General features: G+C 38.9%; 1 protein-coding gene across 6 annotated transcripts in view; it reads left to right on the forward strand.

The window, feature by feature from the left end:
- Positions 1-21,457, forward strand: part of DENND1A (DENN domain containing 1A) — a 544,396-nt gene that overhangs the window by 43,386 nt on the left and 479,553 nt on the right. For 5 of the 6 annotated variants that reach the window (XM_025359631.1, XM_025359633.1, XM_025359634.1 and 2 more), the window contains exon 2: positions 5,762-5,832. The exons of the other annotated variant lie outside the window; for it this stretch is intronic. In XM_025359631.1, the coding sequence (XP_025215416.1) occupies positions 5,762-5,832 (71 nt within the window). The remainder of the gene's footprint in view (positions 1-5,761; positions 5,833-21,457) is intronic. 6 annotated transcript variants of the gene reach the window in all.

The raw sequence follows: 21,457 nt of genomic DNA on the forward strand, positions 1-21,457 counted from the left end.
GATCATGGCTGGCACATAGGAGCAGTAAGTGGTGTTAGGTGTATGGAAATGGTATAATTGTCATAGAATTAGGGCATGCATGCATGGTTTGCTTAGAGAGCTACAAGTAGATCTGTATGGCTGGATTGTAGGGTGCAAGACTGAAGAAGATGGGGGGTAGGAGGCAAAAAAAAAATGCTTGGCAGGTGGGCAGGGTTAGGAGTCTACAGGAGAATGAGGCAATTAATAATGGGATATCATGGCAGAACCAGGACATTTCCATGGTAATATCTTAAGATGTATCATGAAATGTTCTGGGAAAACTTGGGTCCATATTGGAAAATTGGCTCTGAATGTGGCATTCTCAGCATCATTACATGTACCAAATTAGTAGTGAGTGTTAATAGGACAGAAATAGGATTTTCAGTTCCTTTAGCCAAGAAGTTAAAAATATTAAATATCCTGAAGAGTAATGGAGGGATGAGCAATCTCAAGGTGGTCCCAAGAGCCTCTGGAAATTGTTATAGTCTTAATTGTTTACAGGCTTAATGAAAATTCTAAGTAAGGGGGTTGCTTGGCTGTTTGCATTTAGAGGAGGCACTTTTTTTTTTTTTTTGATTTGGAGAGAAATAGAGAATGCTTCTATCTGCGTTGGTTTCGCTGGCCCTTAAAATAACTGATGTATATTTGTTGGTGTGTTACATAACCTGTCACAACATTAGTCACCACTTCTTCCATAAGGCAACATGGAAATGATCATAGATAAGCATGACTATAATTTATAATTATAGACCAATTTGGTCTTAGCATTTTAGCTCTTTTTTTTTTTTTTTTGAGACTGTCATAATCCTTGACTCCATGTAATAGAATAGAACTCTGCCAGCTGTTTGAACTAAGTAAGAATCTTAGGCGGCTTTATTATGACTCATTAGAGTGAGGCAGTCACTATGGATAGTGGTAGAAGAAGAGGAATAACCTTCCTTGTTTCCACAAATACCTTTTTTCTTTGAAATGTATTTTTTATTGCAAAACCACTATTGAAATAATGGATTATTGTGGTGTCCCCTATGTTTATGATGTATATTCTAAATTATTTGGAAGAATTCTACTTAACTGGTAGTTCTTAAAGTATGGTCACGGGTCCAGCAGCATCAGGATGACTTGGAGACTTGTTAGAAATACTACTTCTTGGGTCCTACCTGAGATACTCTGGGGATGGGAACAGAAATCTTTTAGTTAAGCCCTCCAGGTGATTATAGTACATGCTAAAGTTTGAGAATCGTGGAACCGGATGATCACACCCATCATTTATTGAAATCTTTTAGACCTCAGGAAGGCAACTGTATTCTTTTTGCCTTCTACCCAGTATTTAGATGGCACTAGCTATGTGCCAGTCACTGCCCAGGCACCAGGGAAACACTCCTTGACATGATAGACAAGATCCCTGCTCTCCAGCAGCTTACATTTAGAGAAAGGATACTGACTGTAAACCAAGATTGTGACAGGTATAATGCAGAGAATTAAACTTAGGTGATAGAGTGTGTGTTGGGAAAGGCCTTTCTGAGGAGGCAAAGTATAAGCTGAGTTTTCAGTGCTAACAAGGGCCACCTGTGTGAAGATCACTATAAAGTACTGTAAGATGGGACTTCTCTTTGGTGTGTTTGAGGAGCATAAAGAAGGTCATTGTGGCGGGAGTTGAGTGGGCAAGGGGAGAGGGGTATAAAATGAAGTTGGACAGGTAGGCAGAGGCCAGATCATGTAGGACCTTGTAGGTGTTGCTAAGCACTGCCACCCTCTTTTTTGTTGTTTGTTTGTTTAAATTGTGGTAAATTTCACATAAGACTTCCCATTTTAACCACGTTCAAGTGTACAGTTCAATGGTATTATGTATATTCATATTGTGGGACAATCATTATCAATGTCCAGCTTCAGGACTACAACTTTGACTAGACTTTGTGTGGTGTGGGGAGCTTTTAGGAGATTTGGGCAAAGAAGTGACATAACCTGAACCTCAGAATAAAAGAATTACTGTCTGTTAATGTTGAGATCTGACTCTAGAGGGGCGAGGAAGAAAGCAGGGAGACCTGTCAGGAGGGTGCTGCAGTAATCGAGGTGGTATGATGGTGATCTCTCAAGGATGGTTGTATTTGGGGGTGCTAAGAAACTTTGAGATTCTGGATATATTTTGATGGTAGAATCAGTAGACTTTTCTGATTGGTTGACTGTGGCATATGAAACAGGGGAGTCGAGGATGACATTAAGTTTTGTTAGTCTCAGCAACTAGTAGAGTTCAGGAGATGCAGGTTTGAGGGAGAAAAATATGATAAGTTAAATTAGAAATGCTTCTTAGATGCCCAGTTGGGATTTTTTTTTTTTTTTTTTTTGGAGACAAGGTCTCTCTATGTTGCTTAGGCTGGCCTCAAACTCCTGGCCTCAAACAATCCTCCTGCCTTGGCCTCTCCAGTAACTGGGCATCACCCACCTATGCCTGGCCCAGTGGGGATGTTGAGTAGGTAGCTGGATAAGGGAGTCTGGAGTCAGGGAAGAAGTAGTCAGGTTGGAGATGTGACTGGGGCTTGCATGCTTGGTAATGAAAGCCCAGAGACTGAATGAGATCATCTAAGCAATGAGTGTGGACAGGGACAGTAGGAGAGCTAACCTGAGAAGGAATTAGAAAGGAGTAGCCAGTGAGGTAGGAAGACGACCAATAGAGAGCAACATCCTGAAAGGCAAGGGAAGAAAGACATTCAAGGAGGAGGGCAAATGGATCAACTATCAAAAGCTATTGACAGGCCGAGTAAGATGAGCACTGAGAATTGAGGATTTAAATACATTTTAGCAATGCAGAGGTCTGTGGTTACCTTGACCAAGTTGTTTCAGTGGTGTGGTGGGTTCAGAAGCCTGGTTGGGGTGTGTTAGAGAAAGGAAGAAGCAGCAGAAACAATGAGTATATACATTAGGCCATTTTTCACTTAGATAGCAGGGCTGTACAAAACACCCTGTGGTACAGGATAATGTGTTGGTGTCCCCGTGTTTTAAAGTTTGGATACAACACCTGCATGCTCATTTTATTTCAATTTTTAAAATGCATAAAAATAAATTAAAAATGGAAACTTGAGTAAAAATGTGGGAAGCTCTAAAGAACCTCCATGAAGTCCTAGGATCCTGAAGAACACACTTTGAAGGCTGTTATATTAATAAAGAAGGAATGAAATTCTGAGATGAAATTCAGCCAGTTGCAATCTAGGCTTAAGAAAGACATTTTGAGGTTTCAGAGAGAATCTTCCTGATGCTCTTCAGATTATACTACCTATTACTCATGAAAGATGACCTTAGAACTTCCCTTTCTTTCATCAAATGTTCTACCTTAAGATCTTTTGAATGAAAGGGGTGTTTGCATATGGTATTTTCCACAAATATTGGGTCCCATATGCCAAAGATGCCAAGATCATTTTGTACCCTCTTGCAGGGAAAAAAGAGCACAACAGATTTTTAAGGTCCTCTTGAAACTTCAGTTTACTTAATTTTTTATAAGTAAGATACGGTGACTTAATGTCTGATTTAAAAAATAAGTCTGTTTGACAAGGTATATTTAAATACCTTGAATTTTAGAGCAGCCAACTCTTTGCTACAGACACTTGAAAGCAAAAGCCCATGTTTCTCTTTGGGGAAGAAATGACGATTTTACACCCCTGAAGTAAGTAGATTCCTGATTCACAAAACACACATTTTTCTTTTCCCTCCTAAGGACGTAGAGGGAGTATTACCATTTTTTACTGAGTGTAAAATGTCATTATTTATAACATGAGCCATAATTTAAGGTATTACTAAGAAAGAAAAAAATGCTGGCTCTTAGAATTGTAAAATGCTATCGGTTGTAAGAGATGTGAAAATGTGGAGGGAAACAGTTCATCCTAGAATCAAGTAAAATAGGATTTGAGGACCAGGAGGCATAAGTTCTGGTCCTGGCCATGTTTCTAGACAAGTCACTTTAGACTCCCTTTGCCTGAGGTTGCTCATTTGTACGACTGGAGTAATGCCTGACACACCTATCTCGCAGGATTATGACAATGACGAAATGAGATAACTGAGATTGCGATTTTGAAAAGTAGATGCCACTGGGCATATTAAAAGTATTTATTTGATGTAAATAAATCCTTAGACATGATTAGGCAACTCAGAAAGTTTCTTACCTCATCTTTGTTGTCAGATTTAAAATAGAATTAAGTTACAGATATTTGAAAGTACAACATTTTCTTCTGCTAAATGGTTTTTATTTCATCTGGAAACATCTTTTTATGGTAGTTTTGAAATTAAAGAGAAAATGTAAAAATGATATAACCACAATGCTCTTATTATCTGGAATTAACCGTTAACATTCTGTTCTGTGATCTTTTAAAAATTTATGAACTATTGGCCGGGTGCAGTGGCTCCCAGCACTTTGGGAGGCCAAGGTGGGTGAATTACTTAAGGTCAGGAGTTCGAGTCCAGCTTGGCCAACATGGTGAAACCCCATCTCTACTAAAATACAAAGGATTAGCCAGGTGTGGTGGTGTGTGCCTGTAATCCAAGCTACTTGGGAGGCTGAGGCAGGAGAATCACTTGAACCCGCAAGGCAGAGGTTGCAGTGAGCTGAGATTGTGCCGCTGAACTTCAGCCTGGGCAACAGAGTGAGACTCTGTCTCAAAATAAATAAAGAAATTTATGGACTATTATGAAATAAAAAAGTAAAAGAGTATAATAATGAAAATTCATATACTTACCATTGCCAATACAGGTGAAGGCCCATTAGAATCCTGAAGATCATGAACTATCATGAACTACGTGGGAACAGTGTCTTACATTTAGATTGGCATCTTGTCTTCACAATAATCTAGTGAGATACACTGTTCCTCTTGTTTAAGTCTTGAAAACCTGTAAATAAACAAGTTAATCTTGTCATATTTGTGCTTTATCCTGGAATATACTGAGGAGAGGGCTACTTTGTGCTGGTGTTGCCTTGGTCTGAGTTTCCTCAGATTTCTACCTCTGGGTTTGGTGATCTAGCTGTGGAAACTGGAAATATGACATCTGTAAAACCATAGTAATAGCTAGCCTATTATGTGCCAGACATCATGCCTAGACAATTTGTGTGTGTGTATGTGTATATATGTGTATATAATTTTATACATATATATGTATATAATTTAATATGTATATAATGTATATGTATATAATTTTATTATTCATTTTTGAGACAGTGTCTCACTCTGTTACCCAAGCTGGAGTGCAGTGGCATGATCTTAACTCACTGCAACCTCCACCTCCTGGGCTCAAGTGATCCTCCTACCTTAGCCTCCCAAGTAGCTTGCATTACAGGTGTGCACTACCATGCCTGGCTGATTTTTGCATTTTTTTTTGTAGAGACAGGGTTTTGCTATGTTGCCCAGGCTGGTCTTGAACTCCTGGCCTCAAGTGATCCTCCCACCTTGGCCTCCCAAAGTGCTGGGATTATAGGCATGAGCCACCACACCTGACCTGTATGTGTGTGTGTATATATATATATATATATATATATTTTTTTTTTTTTTTAGTTTTACAATCATTCTTCTGGCTAGATGTTTTCATTTTGTAGTTTAGGAAGGCATGGGCTCAGAGAAATAGAGTAGCTGGTCCGAAGTTCCATGGTCATTAAGTTGTGAGCTGATGATTTCCATGAAGGTCTGTTTAATACCACAGCCCACATGTTCTATACCAAGCTGCCTCAATCCTCATCAGTAATCACGATCTGTTTCTTTTGTAGGCAGAATCCAGAGACCACATTTGAAGTATATGTTGAAGTTGCCTATCCCAGGACAGGTGGCACTCTTTCAGGTACTTTGCATGTTTGATTATGATTTGGTATGTTACTTATTGTTTGAGATAGCCATGCACACGAGATAATATTTTAATATGAGTAAATGGTTTTTTGTCTCTAAGTATGTTTAAGTGCCTTTTCCCTTTTATTCATGCCCACATTATCCTAGGAAGAATGGAGAACGAACACATAGTGAATAGTCTGAATTAAGAGTTCAAGCATAATAGGCTTGAAGTATGGCTTTATTCATTGTAATCATTGGGTCTTGGTTTGCATCTTTCACAGATGCCTGGAAGTCAACTATTTAGTGTGAAATATTGTCACCTTGCTAATGAGCAGGGCTTCACCTCTAGTCTAGCTTTCTAATGGTATAATTAGATTATAGGATACAAAATAATATAAAGGGAATTCTCTGCCACTAATCTAGAAGGAGATGCTTGGACTTAATTTAGTAAATTTTATGTCTGCTGGCAAAAGAAGGTTGAAAATTAGTTGAAGGAAACACCTCCTCTGGCTTTAGCTTTTGGGCTAATTTGGATATGTGTTCCTGGACAAGAGGGTCCTAGGAAAGACCAGGGTACCTTGTGCAGGCAGCGTGTATCACTTCTTGACCTAAAATCTTTCTTGGTTAATGAGAAAAATAACCATATGATCTAGTATTCTTTTTCTTGGTGCCTAAGAGAGTGATACATTTTGCCAAAGGTATGCTTAGGACTCTTGGTCCACCCACAAAAACACCTGCATATATTAATATTATTATTATTTTTTTGAGACGGAGTTTTGCTCTTGTTGCCCAGGCTGGAGTGCAACGGCGTGATCTCGGCTCACTGCAACCTCTGCCTCCTGGGTTCAAGCGATTCTCCTGCCTCAGCCTCTCAAGTAGCTGGGATTACAGGCATGTGCCACTACGCCCAGCTAATTTTGTATTTTTAATAGAGACAGGATTTCTCCATGTTGGCCAGGCTGATCTCGAACTCCTGACCTCAGGTGATCCCCCCGCCTTGGCCTCCCAAACTGCTGGGATTACAGGCATAAGCAACCGCACCCGGCCTATATTAATATTATTTGGGGTATAGAGATAGTGAATCTACTTGGATTAGAAACTTGGAGTAATCAGGATTCCAATGGTAGTTAGGCTCTTAATTGGCTTTACAGCCTTGGGCATATGTTCTGTTATTTTAATTAGATTGTAATAATTGTAAACATTATTTGCTACCTTTCATTGAGTACCTGTTGTTATTCTATATGCTGGACATATATAGTGTCATTCGTTACAACGATTTTTAAAGGTAGTTGGGCGGCATCCTCATTATACCTATGAGAAAATAGAATCCCGGGGAGGTGAAGTAACTTACGAAAATCATATAGCTACAGTGTGATAGCCAGGATTTTTGTCTAAGTCCTCTTTGCTCTGCTAAGTTGCCTTCTTGAGGGTAGTGACCATGCTGTACACATCTCCACATGTCACCTGCAGGGCTTTGCACCATGTCACCAATAGTTGTTGATGAAAATGAATGAGTTTTCCTTTATAGCAAATGTGTGAATAACTGTGCTGTACTTTTTGGATTATCTAATGAAGGCCATGAAACACATTACAAATTTATGCTTGTCCTGGAAGTAGAACGTGTGCATCTGTGTTAAGTTATGCCTCTTATTGTACATGGAAACCATTGGGTTTCAAAGGGAATTCTCTGTTCCCAGGTGTGTATATGCAGGAGCACTTCATAGGCTGACTTTACAGAGTTACCATTTGACAGTGGCTGTGATTTAACGATAAACTTAAGGACAAAACATTTTCTTATTTCTACAGTTGCCAATGTTTTTCCCTTTCAGTGCTCTAGGATTTTTTCCCCAAAGTTAAAATTAATTTTTTAATATGAACAAAATCTGAAAGGTACAGATGAAATGGAAGAATGAACAAAGTGAATAGCATTTATACTACTTCCGATTTCAGCCATCTCGTTCCTCTCCCTATAGACAACACCTTTGTTTAACTCTACAGTTTAATTTTTAAACTCTTATTTTATGTATTTATTTTCATGAGATGGAGTTGCTCTCTTGTCACCCACGCTGGAGTGCAATGGCGTGATCTCAGTTCACTGCAGCTTCCGCCTCCTGGGTCAAGTAATTCTCTTGCTTCAGCCTCCCAAGTAGCTGGGATTATAGGCATCCGCCACCACTCCCAGCTAATATTTATATTTTTTAGTAGAGATGGGGTTTCACCATGTTGGCCAGGCTGGTCTTCAGCTCCTGACCTCAGGTGATCTATCCACCTTGGCCTCCCGAAGTGCTGGAATTACAGGTATGAGCAACCGTGCCCGGCCTATTTTTTTTGACTTTTTGTTTTGCAAGTATCTTATTTTATTATTATTTTTGAGACGGAGTCTCGCAGTGTTGCCCAGGGTAGAGTGCAATGGCGTGATCTCGGCTCACTGCAGCCTCCACCTCCCGGGTGCAAGCGATTCTCCTGCCTCAGCCTCCCAAGTAGCTGGGATTACAGGCGCCCACCACCATGCCCGGCTAATTTTTTGTATTTTTAGTAGAGACAGGGTTTCACTATGTTGGCTAGGCTGGTCTCGAACTCTTGACCTCTTGATCCACCCACCTTGGCCTCCCAAAGTGTTGGGATTACAGACGTGAGCCACTGCACCTGGCTCTTATTTTTTAATTAGTATAAATTTAGGGGATACAAGAGCAGTTTTGTTACGTGCATATATTGCATAGTGGTGAAGTCTGGGCTTTTAGTGTACCTGTCACCTGAATAGTGTACATTGTACCCATTAAGTAATTTCTCATCCCTCAGTCCCTCCCACTCTTTTGAGTCTCCAGTGTCTATTATTCCACACTCTATGACCATGTGTACACATCATTTAGTTCCCACTTACAGGTGAGAACATGCTGTATTTTACTTTCACTTAAAAGAATGGCCTCCAGTTCCATCCATGTTGCTGCAAAAGACATTTTTTCTTTCTTTTTTTTTTTTTTTTTTTTTGAGACGGAGTTTCACTCTGTCGCCTAGGCTGGAATGCAGTGGCCAGATCTTGGCTCACTGCAAGCTCCACCTCCCGGGTTCACGCCATTCTCCTGCCTCAGCCTCCCGAGTAGCTGGGACTACAGGCGCCTGCCACCATGCCTGGCTAATTTTTTTATATTTTTAGTAGAGACAGGGTTTCATCGTGTTAGCCAGGATGGTCTTGATCTCCTGACCTTGTGATCCGCCCGCCTTGGCCTCCCAAAGTGCTGGGATTACAGGTGTGAGCCACCACGCCCGGCCCAAAAGACATTTTCTCATTCTTTTTTATGGCTGAGTAGTATTCCACATTTTCTTTATCCAGTCACCCATTGCTGGACACTTATATTGATTCTATATCTTTGCTATTGTAAATAGTGCTTCTCTAAACATATGAGTGCAGTTATCTTTTTAATGTGATTTATTTTCCTTTGGGTATATACTTGGTAATGGAATTGCTGGATCAAATGAATTGTTTTGAGACTATTTTAAGAGTTACAAGAACAGTCCAGTGCATATGCTCTTTCCTTAGATTTGCCAGTTGTTATTATTTTGCTGCATTTGCTTTATCACCCCCCCAACGCATACACAGCACATACGTGTGCATGTGCATATACGCACACAGAATTTTTGCTGAATCATTTAAGAGTGAGTTGCAGACATTATGACCCTTCACCCCTGCATATCCAGGAGATATTCTGGATGTATCTCCTAAGAATAAAGACATATTCTTATATACCCCTAGTATAATGATTGAAATCAGAAAATTTAATGTTGATGTAATGTCAGTTGCCCATATTTAAATTTAATCAATTGTTATATCATGTCCTTTATAGCATTTTCCCTATGATCCAGAATCCAATCCAGAATCATGCAGTCCATTTAGTTTTCATGTCAGTTTACTTCCTTTCAGCTCAGAATGATTTTTACAGCCTTTCTTTGTCTTTTTTGACATGTTTTTGAAGAATTTGGGTCTGTTGGTTTGTAGAAAGTTTCTGGATTTGTATCTGTGTGATTGGATCTTCATGGTTAGATGAAGGTTATGGGTTTTTGGTAGAGGTATCTCAAAAGTGATATGTGTCCTTCAGTGCATCCAGTAAGCAGGCACATGATATCTGTCCTGTTATTTGTGAAAAAGTACATAAAACATATGTATAGTTTAACAAATAAGTATAAAGTGAGTAACCATGTTATTACGATCCAGGTTAAGAAATATAATGTTACCCAGTTCTTCAGAAATACTGGTCCTGGCAAGAGGGACCCCTGACTTGGCCTGCTGCTTTAGAGGGATCTGCTTTGTCCCTCCTCTACCAATGCCCTTTCCACAGAGCATATTCTGGAGCCTACGGAATATGCTCACTTGGAGCCTAGACCCTTCCATCCTAGACCATGCTTTGAGCACCCAGCATCTCAGACCTTCTTGCCCAAATGGCCCTGAGCTTTTTTTCTGGAGCCTGTGTGAGTCTCTCCCCTGGGGTCTGTCCTCCTGGGAGTGGACTATGCTGCTGGTGTATACATCCCTAGGTATAAGGGGCGGTCTAAGGATAGCTGTCAGTGGGGAGTAGAGTATGGGATAGAGCTTGTAGTGCAGGATGGAGAGGGGGCAGTGGGCAGTGAGCCAGTGGCCAATTTGCCCTGCACCACTGCTTTTCTCCATGGAATGCAAATACAAAACTCAATATGAACCTGGTCTTCTAGTTAGTTGTAAAGGTATATTTATTATGGCAGGAGGATAGAAAATATTTAATAGTTTGTATGCTTGTTTTATAACTTTTAAATATGTAAATATTCAGATGTATGGTCTGTAGGTCTCTATTTGAACCCTTGCCTAAGCCCTGTAAATGTTACAGGTGGGTTTGCCCAGCACCCCAGAGGCCCCTCCTCGCTCCCTCCCTCCCTCCCTTTAGAGGTAACTACTAGCCTGACTTTTATGATAATCATCTGTTTGTTTTTCTTCATAGTTTTGCTACATAAGTATACCTTCTTGAAAAATATAATTTAATTGTGCTGCCTTCTGAATTTTATAGAAATGGAATTATTCTGTATGTAGCTCTGCTGCTTTTTTGCTCAATTATGTTTGAAAGGGTCTTCCATGTTGTGTGTAACTGCAGTCATTGATTTTCATTGCTGTGTAGTGTACTATAGAATTATTTCAGAATTTAGTTATCCATTCTACTATTGACCTTTGAAGTTGTTTGCAGTTTTTGGCTACTATAAGCCATGCTACTGTGATCTTTCTTATGTATGAATCCTGGCACATGTAAACATACATTTCCATATTGAACATACTTGATTACTGAATCATGCCACACTTTTACAAAATGGATTGTGCTAGTCTGCTCTCACCTGCAGTGTTTGGTAGTTTACACTTACTGCTCTACAACTTCATCAGCCCTTGGTACAGATTTGACTTTTGCCAACCTGATGGTTATGTAGTAGTATCTCCTTGTTGTTTTTAGTTTGCATTTTGTTGAAGATTAATGACATTGAACACCTTCTTATATGCATATTGGCTTCTTACTTGTTTGTTTATTAATTAGAGACAAGGTCTTGCTCCCTTGCCCAGCTGAAGTGCAGCGGTGTGATCATGCAGGTCTCAAACTCCTGGGCTCAAGTGTTCCTCCCACCTCAGCCTCCTTAGTGGATGGTACTAGCCTCCTTAGTAGCTGGTATAGGCTTACTGGCCTCTTGAATATCTTTTATAAAGTGCTCATTCAAGCTACTTGCTCATTTTTAAAATTGAGTTTTCTACCTTTTCCTCATTGGTTTATAAGAAATTGTTTATATACTATGGATATTAATTATCTGGTTATATGTGTTACAGATACCTTCTGTGGTTTGTCTTTCACTCGATCGTATCTTTGACCAAAACATCTTGGTTTTCATATGGTATAAATTTAACAGTATTTTCCTACTCTACAGATATGAAGATATTTTCCAATATTTCCTTTTTTTTTTTTTTTTTTTTTTTTTTTTTTTGCTTTTTAGATTTTGTGTAGAGATGGGCTCTTACTATGTTGCCCAGGCTGGTATCAAGCTCCTGGATCAAGTGATCCTCTCACTTCAGACTCCAAAGTGTTGGGATTATGGATGTGAGCCACCTCTCCAGGCCCAATATTTTCTTTTAAGAGATAGATAGAGCCAGGCGCGGTGGCTCACGCCTGTAATCCCAGCACTTTGAGAGGTTGAGGCGGGTGGATCACAAGGTCAAGAGTTCAAGACAATCGTAGCCAACATGGTAAAACCCTGTCTCTGTTAAAAATACAAAAACCAGCCAGGCATGGTGGTGCATGCCTGTAGTCGCAGCTACTTGGGAGGCTGAGGCAGGAGGATTGCTTGAACCTGGGAAGTGGGGATTGCAGTGAGCCAAGATTGTGCCACCACGCTCTAGCCTGGGTGACAGAGTGAGACTCCATCTCAAAAAAAAAAAAAAAAAAAAAAAAGAGAGATAGATAGCTTTGCCCTTTACATCTAGGTCTTTAATCTACTAGGGATTTTAGTTTTCTATTGGATAATTAATATTCAGAAAAGTTAACCTCTAAATTTGATTCCTTATCAGTGATTTTTAAAAATTGAGAGACTAAATAAAGCTAATTTACTATGATATGCTATGTCTGTACTTAAAACATTTTATGAAGTGATCAGGTACTTCAAACCATACCTAAAACATTACCTAATGATAAAAAGATGTAAGGTGAGAAAGGGTAAACTTTAGGGACAGTTTTTTTTTTTCCATTGATTGCTTTTAATGTCTACACTAGTGAAGTCATGTATTGTAAACTGTCCCTCCTGTGTTCTGTGCTCTGAAGAGCGTCTCATGACATCTGTGGAAGGGACATGTGATCTGCCAGTTCTACTTAGAAATTGCATTAAGACCCCTAACACTGAATTGGAACACTTTCCAAAGATTGTACAAATAAAATTTGAGTACACAAGCTGAACTCCCACATTTTAGGAATTCATAAAATTTTCTAGTTACTATTTACCAGTGAATAAACTGTCACTTAATATTTGATTTCTGGTATCTTTTGTCTGCTTCTACAACTTTACTTGTTTTTAATGCAACTTATGTTTGCCTTTTTCTAATATGTAATGCATTATTTTTGCCATTTTAGATAATTACAAAGAATCTGCTTTAAGATTAGTCTTTGTTCCTGAGATCTGCATCTCTGATCTGTGCCAAAGTATCTGAAAAACTTAGATATAAACCTTACGCTGTACAGTACTAGTGTCTGGGCATAATCTTCCCTTTGAAGTTTGTTTGCATCCCCCTAGAGGGATTAATTCCCTGCTGTGAGAAGGTGGGTTAGAAAGCACTGAAACTACTTTACGGGTCTTTAATTGGAGGATTTAGTATACATTTTGTTCTGTAAACTTCTGTGGGAGTTTCATTCTTACAATTTTTCTTATACTGTGATATGTTATGTTTTCATTGTAAATTAAAGTACATATACTCACATTTTTCTTGTTATTTAATGCATACTGACAGATTATCCTGATGTGTGTGTTTTTTTCCATTTGTCTTCAAATTTTTAGTAGCTTGTTTTCAGATTAGTTCTTGAGTATGTGTAAAATTTTAAACTTCTTGGAAAATGATGAACAAGAGAAAAATTATCACTCAATAACTACTATTAATGTTTCAGTATCTTTATTTCCTTATAGTCTTCTTTTGTGTGTGTGTCAGTGTGTGTGTAAATAAAATGTAAAAACTTTTTTTCTGAACTCTCAGCTATATGCGTTTTCCTCACTCTCTCCAATTATTCATTAAGCTTTCCCTAAAATTATTAATGTAGATTTGTAGAAATCATTTTAGTTGCTATGAATTATTACATCATGTTTATGTGCTACATTTACTTATAATGGAATCTTTAGGTTGTTTCCAAAGTTCTGTTATAAATGATGTCAGTGAACATCTTTGTGTATAATGCTTGTCAGTTTATGTATGTAATTTAAATACTTTTAAAAAGTTGTATCATTTTGAGGAGATCTTTGATCTACTTTGTTCTTAATTTTTGTATGCTTATTTTTTTTTTTGCCACTCTTCATTTTGTGACTCCAATTGGTGTATTTGTTCAAGAACCCACCTTTACATAGGGATCCCAGAAAAATCAAGACAGTTAGCTCAAATTGCAAAAACTCTGAAGTCTGAATTCAGCCTGTGCGACCAAAGGTCTCGGAAGAGGGTGCTCTTGTAAGAGAGATCAGCCTGCAAGGTCCCATGATCAGATGGCACTGGCCATGCAAAAACTCTGGAATGCTTTTCAAACCCAAGTGTCTCATTACAGCTGGCATCTTAGCCTGCTGCGGGCACTCTTCTTGGGCAGATGCTTAGCACTGGGAGAGTGGCAGCATCAGGTTTGTCAGAGCTGCTTGGCAGACTAACTTCCTCCTGTGTCTACCCCACTTTCCCCTACCCCAGGCCCCAGCATTTTCAGTGCATTAGCCCAATGGCCACTTTTTAAAAAGAATGGGGTGGTTAGGTTGAAAAACTGTCGGGGAACTCTGAAAGGAATGCCTAAGACATGGTGCTTTGGTTGCTGAGTTTCTCAGATATGTGGGTGTTAAGCAGCAACCTTAAAAAAAAAATCTTTGCTTAGAATCTCTTTACTAACTATACACATTTCTATATTAGCAGTATCATGAAGAAAGCTGGGTTTTTGCTGACTTAAAATTTTGAGAGCCAAATTTGTTATTCTGAAGTTTAACTTTCATTTTATAGGACTGTAAATTGTGGTCTAGGAGCTTCACCTGAATATCTGTGATCACAATGGATACTCAAAATTATTAGACATTTTAAAAAAGCTGATTTAAAAAACATGATGTTGGCTGGGGGTAGTGTCCCACACCTGTAATCCTGGCACTTTGGGAGGCTGAGGCAGGTGGATTGCTTGAGCTCAGGAGTTCAAGACCAGTCTGGGCAACATGAGGAAAACCTGTCTTTACTAAACATTACAAAAACACAGCTGGGTATGTGGTGCATGCCTGTGGTCCCAGCTACTTGGGAGGCTGAGGTGTGAGATCACTTGAGTCCAGGAGGTAGATGTTGCAGTGAGCCAAGATTGTGCTGCTGCACTCCAGCCCAGGCAACAGAGCTAGACCCTGTCTCGAAAATAATAATAATAATACAATGAAAAACAACTTGCTGTCTATTGAGAATTGGTATGGCGGGGGTTGGGGGAGCTCTTTTGAGAGTCAGCTTTTATTCCAGATTAAAATGTTCTAGAGAGATATTAATTAAATTCATCTTATTATTTTCAATAATAATGGCAGTGAATGACAGCAAGCTTGAAGAATGGTAATAGAATAGCTAACTTTCCTTGAGTCCTTATTATTCCCCAGGCACTTTTCTTAATATTACTTTCTTAAAGCTCGAACAATTCTCTAAGATGGCTCTTATGTTTGAGGAAACTGAGACTCAAAGAGGTTTACTTGCCCAGGTTGGACAACCACAAAGTCGTAGAAGCATGAAAAGATAGCTGGTTAGGCCAGCCACGGTGGCTCACACCTGTAATCCCAGCACTTTGGGAGGCCAAGGAGGGCAGATCACGAAGTCAGGAGATCGAGACCATCCTGGTCAACATGTTGAAACCCCGTCTCTACTAAAAATACAAAAATTAGCTGAGTGTGGTGGCATGCACCTGTAATCAAGCTACTCAGGAGACTGAGGCAGGAGAATCGCTTGAACCTGGGAGGCAGAGATTGTGGTGAGCCCAGATTGCACCACTGCACTCCAGCCTGGCAACAAAGTGAGACTCCATCTAAAAAAAAAAAAAAAAAATTAGCTGGGTGTGGTGGTGGGCACTTGTAATCTCAGCTACTCAGGAGGCTGAGGCAGGAAGATGACTTGAACCTGGGAGGTGGAGGTTGCAGTGAGCTGAGATCATGCCACTGTACTCCAGCTGGGGCAGCAGAATGAGACTCCAAAAAAAAAAAAAAAAAAACTGGTTAATATTACCTGCATGTGCAGTGGTTAGAACAGTCAGATAAGGTTAATGTGGGGGCAGATAAATCAGGATTGTGCAGAAAATCAGGGGATATGTGGTTTTATTCATGAACTATACAAGGGATTCTTGTAGTTGTTTTTTAAGTCAGCACTATTCAGCTGTTCTACATTTTTTTATCTTGCATTTTCCAGTGAAAGTGAATCCATCTTATGGAGTATTTGGTCTGGGCCCTGATTCTTTTTTTTGTTTGTTTGTTTTTTTGAGACAGGGTCTCGCTCTCATCACCCAGGCACTCTTAAATAACTCTTTCAGTGGCATGATCATGGTTCACTGAAGCTTTGACCTTCCAGGCTCAGGTGATCCTCCCACCTCAGCCTCTCCAGTAGCTGGGACTACAGGTGCAGGCCACCACACTCAGCTACTAATTTTTTGTAGAGATAGGGTCTTGCCATGTTGCCCAGGCTGTTCACGAACTCCTGGGCTCAAGAGATCCTCCCACCTCAGCCTCCCAAAGTGTTGGGATTACAGGTGTGAGCCACTGCAACTGGCCTGGACCCTGATTCTTGATACTATAGTTGGGACAAATTGCCACTCAACTCAAAAGACATGGATTATTAAAAACATTTTTTGTAAATTTTCCTGGCTCTAAGTATTTGACCTGCTAGTTAGAAAAAATCTTGCTTGGGATAGAGATGTGGAACTTCATCTAACTGTACTTTTTCAGCTGATTTTAAAGTCAGGGATAGCTGACTTGTTCAGAAAAATAAAGCTTTACTGAAGATATCACTATGAGCTTGTAATATGCCTTGTCTCTTTTCCTCAAGATTGCTGTAATAATGATTATTTCTTTAAACTAGAGGTGAGCCTAATGAGAGCTCATTGTAATAAAACTTTTGCCCACCGCCTAATGAAGTAAGAAGTATTATTCTAATTATATAGGTAAGAAAAAGAGGGCTCCATGAGCACAGGGATTATGTCTTGCTTGCACGTGTGTACTTCGGTAGCTAGAAGAGTGCCTGGCATACAATAGGCCCTCAAGTATTGAATGATTAAATCTTAGAGCTAGGAAGCAACTTGTCCAAACGACAGAGCTGGGATTTGAATTCTAGTGTGACTGTGTTCTTTAAAGAAATTTATGAAAACTATCACACACATTATATAATACATATGTATGTATACAGTTTAAAGAATAAATGAAAATGCACATATCCACCACTTAACTTAGAAAACAGAACATTTTGTATCTTTGAGTACTCCATTTATGCCTCTCTCAATTTGCCTTTCTCTACTGAGATCACATGTTGAATTTTACGTTAATTGTATATCCCTGCTTGAAGCTTGTGCTTTTTATATAGTATGCTGATGCTCTAAATTGGTTGTGTAGAATGAGTTTGAATTGCTGTTCTTAGGAAGTAACAGAAAGTGAGCCATATATTTTCTTTTCTTAATGCTTAGTTATTTGAAGCAGATCCCAGATTTCTTCTTTTTCCTAAAGTGTGCAATTTAGGGACCATCTGGGTATAAATTATGATATAGGGGAGCCTTACAATTTTTGATTTATTCATGACAGTGTGGTTCTTCTTGCTATGTTAGTGGTTCACAATATTAGGCCTCAGGCCTTCTATGGTGGACCAGGAATTCATTGATTTACTAAACTTTGAAATCCTTTTGAGCAGTGAGTTTGTTGAATTTTAAAAATTCCCTCCACATGCCAATCTCGGAGTCTCATTTTCTCAACTCTAAAATGGGGCACTAATAGTGCCTATTTTAGTTGAAAGATTAAATGGGAATGCACCATGCATGGGACATGGAAAGTTCTTTATAAATGGGAGCTGTTATTTTAACTTGCTTTTGTTTAAGGCAAAAGTTTATATCTGTGTGGAACTCTGCTACTCAGCAACTGTTATCAGATTGACATAACTGAAAAACAGAAAGTAAAAGTAACTAGACAAAGTAGATTTCTCAGAGTCCATCCATTAAAACTTAAGTTCTTTATTCATAGAAAAGCCCTCTGCTTACGCCCTGAGTGCTTTAGTATGCCAGGAAGATTTCTCTGTGCAATATTGCTCAGCAGTTACTGATCGTGTCAATGACATTAATCATTGTATTAGTCAAGATCCTTTTCACTGGAAGTGTCAGAAACCAAATGAAATCTGACTTGAACAGCAAAGGGAATTTACTGGCTCTTAACACTGAGGAGTCCAGTGGTAAAACTGGCTTTGGGTTTTGCTGGATCTAGGTCTTATACTCATATTTTCAGAAATTTTCCATATTTCTTGATTCTCTGTCTTCTGTGTTGGGTTCATTTCTGGGCAGGTGCTCCCTATACAGTGGCAAAGATGGTTATGAACAAATCCAAGCTTATGTTCCATCAGTTGAACCACCCAAATAGAAAAAGAGTGTCTTACTGTATTTTGAACCATAGTCCCAAGGCTGACTCTAATAGGCCCTGTTTGGATCATGTACCCATTCATGAACCAATAACCATGACTTTTGAGTTGTTGATTGGAGGATAAGGGAGTGTGCTGGGGGAGCAGGGGGAGAATTGGGGGAGCCGTTCAGGACCACCTGGATCCTATAGCCTGAGAATGGGGCAGGGTAGTTTCTTAGAGGAAAATCTGCTGCTGTTACTGGAGGAAGGGAGAATGGATGCTGGGCCGCCAAAACAAATGTCCACTGCAGAGATCAAGAAGATGTTTGATTCAAAATATTCTTTCCAGAAAAGCAGTGAGATAATAATGAAACTTGGAAACATTTATAACTAAAATGATTTAAATAAAGTTTTAATGCTTAACAATATTGATCTTCAGGTTTCTTGAAAACTGCTGTGTAAGACTGATTTCCCCAGGAGTCTACATGCCCGAGGTCTTATTATCACACTTCTAATTCATTAATCACCTATTCTTTGAGTGTTCACTTTAGACTGTGCTAGACTCTGTAGAGAGTGGAATGTTCGCCCTATAAAACAGGAACTGGACCTCATGTTTTAAACGCTTAGAAGACTCAAAAAAAAAAAAAAAAAACCTTTAGGAAGTTATATTCTAGCTTTTGAACTTCTTTTGGTATTATTTCACAACACATTTTGCATTTCCTTCTTTGTGTTACACTGAAAACATGCAGTCCGCTCAAAGCCTTTCATTAGAAAAAGAAAGCGTCACTGAAGATATGACTATGAGCTTGCTTTGCCCAGCAGGAGACTTTAATAAGTTGCTCAATTTAAAGACAGTTTTCTTACCTTTAATGTGTTCTTAGACATTAGAATTTTCTGCTATCACGAAGCCTTATTTGAGGAGAAAATAGATGCAGATAAATTGCTGTCTAGATTATAACAATGTCCTTAAGTATCTTTGAATAATTTGTAATAAAAGCAGTATAATGGCCAGTTTGTAGGCTTTGAAATCAAACAGACTTAGGTTCAGATTTCTTTTGCCACTCATTAATTGTCTGACCTTGGGAAAGCTATTTAAACTAAATTCTAGTTTGCCCATTGTTTAAATGGGACTTGTATCTACTTGGCAGGTTGTTTTGTAAATTAGAGATAATATGTACTAAAATGCTTAAAACAGGAAGTGGTACAAACTAGACATTCTTGTGGTGATGTAATTTAACATCATCCTTAAGTTAAAAACAAAAACCCCAAACTCCAAGCCAAAATCAAACAACACAACTTCCAGAAATTGTACTATCATTAAGAAATGAAATCTTCTTGTGATAGAATTTATTTAAATTCCTTTTTGAAGGGATTCAAATATTAGAATGATAGTAATTATTACTATATGAAAGATATGACAACTTGATAAAAAGAACACTGCCTGAACTGACTAATTTTCTTTTTCAGAAAATGTAGAATTAGTTCTGAGTTGTTCCCAGAAAACCACACTTTGGGCACATGAATAATTCAACCTATATATTTTTTTCTTCCACTTCTGTGTCACAGTTAAACTTTAACAAGAACGCAGTGATCAATCCTCAGCTACCAGAGTTTTTATTTAAACTGTCTACTTGTGAGAAAGAGCCAGATGCTGAGAAAATAAACTAGGATTAGCTTACTGGAACTCATTTCTGGAATATAGTGTAAAGTTTGTGTGTATTTAGCCCAGTTTTCTGTCCTCAGCAGTAATGATCCTGATACTCAGAATGATAGAACTGACTTCTTGAACATAAAGCACATTTTCCATTGGTTTGTTAGGTTGTGCTTACCATGAAAGGAAAAGTGACAAAAGTATTTGGGAAAGATGTTATATACAGACTGAAATGAAAAATATTTTCATCATGGCCCTCAATGAAGTAGAAAATCACCTAAGTGCTAAGTGGAACATTCATTTCCTCTTTCTAGTATTTCGGTTAACAGAAATACATCCCCCCCAAAATATAGTTAGAGAAATCTGGTTTAGAGGATGGTTTCTAGAGTCAGGTCATGTAGGTCAAAATTCTGGTTCCCCTACTTGAGACATATCCCTGTGTGATTTTGGGCAAATTATTTAATTTCCCTCCTTGTTTTAGTTCCCTATGCTGTAAAATGGGGATAAATGGGGATGATGGTAATATCTCATAGTGTTTGAGGATTCAGAAAAACAGTATTTAAAGAATTAAGCACAGAACATGGCACAGAGTTTTTCTCAGTTCGATCTATCATGAAGAAAAACAAATCGGATTTGTTTGTTTTGATCCTTCAAACTGGAAATTGAGGATCATCAGGAGTCTGCCCTGAGGGGACATCCCCTAATCCTGTCGTGAATGTTCTCATTCTGCACACATGGTGGAGGGGCCCTGGGACTGCCTGGGACCAGTCCTAAGACAGTTCCAGGTCCAGGGCCTTGGGAATGCTGCTTTAGGTTTTTTTCTTACCTTTAACAGCCCCAGCAAGTCCAGTTTAGGCTTTAAAAAAGTTCTTAATCCCTGGGGTGGACCCTGGAACAAGCTGACCTAATTTCTCTTGTTTTTGCTGAATGGAGATTGAGTTGACTTGGGTTTTATTTAGGCTTCTTGGGGCCTGCTGCAGGATCACAGCTCAGGTCTAGACCCAACTGAAGTTGAGATTTAGATTTAGAGCTGAACACTGCTACATTTTTCACTTCTTGTTTTGAAAGCTTTTTTTTTTTTTAATTACACAGTTTATTCAGCAATATTTATTAGAAGTGTGAAAGGTGCTGGAGATGGGTGAGGACATTCCAGCAGAAGGAAGAGCACCTGCAAAGCTATAGAGGGATATGGATATTTAATTTTTTTTATTAATAAAAACTATGATGTTCAGGTTCTGATTAGCATGAAGGGACCCTGGACAATCATGCTGAGTCTAAGAATATCAACTCCAAGAGGGCGAGGCTCTTCATTTACTTGGTTCACTGATGTGTCCCCAGCACCTAGAACAGTGACTGGAATGTAACAGGCACTCAGTGTGTATTTGTTGGACCAATAAATGAGTTGACACAATTCCAGCTGATTGCAGATAACCTAGATATTTTGATTCATCTCTGCAGTTTTTATTGTTGATAAATATCTCATTTCCAGTGGGTTGAATGGCTACTCCATTTGCTGTATTGTTTTTTTTTAATGGAAATTCATGGGTAGATCTAGGGGGAGGGCATTTATATTAGCGGCAGGAGCTCTGCTGCAGTTTTCTCTTCTGCGATTTTTCTGGAAGATGTTATTCTGCCTTTTCTATGAGCAGACGTGCTTAGGACGAAA

Source organism: Theropithecus gelada, chromosome 15, assembly GCF_003255815.1.
Source record: "Theropithecus gelada isolate Dixy chromosome 15, Tgel_1.0, whole genome shotgun sequence".
In the NCBI taxonomy this organism is placed as follows: domain Eukaryota; kingdom Metazoa; phylum Chordata; class Mammalia; order Primates; family Cercopithecidae; genus Theropithecus; species Theropithecus gelada.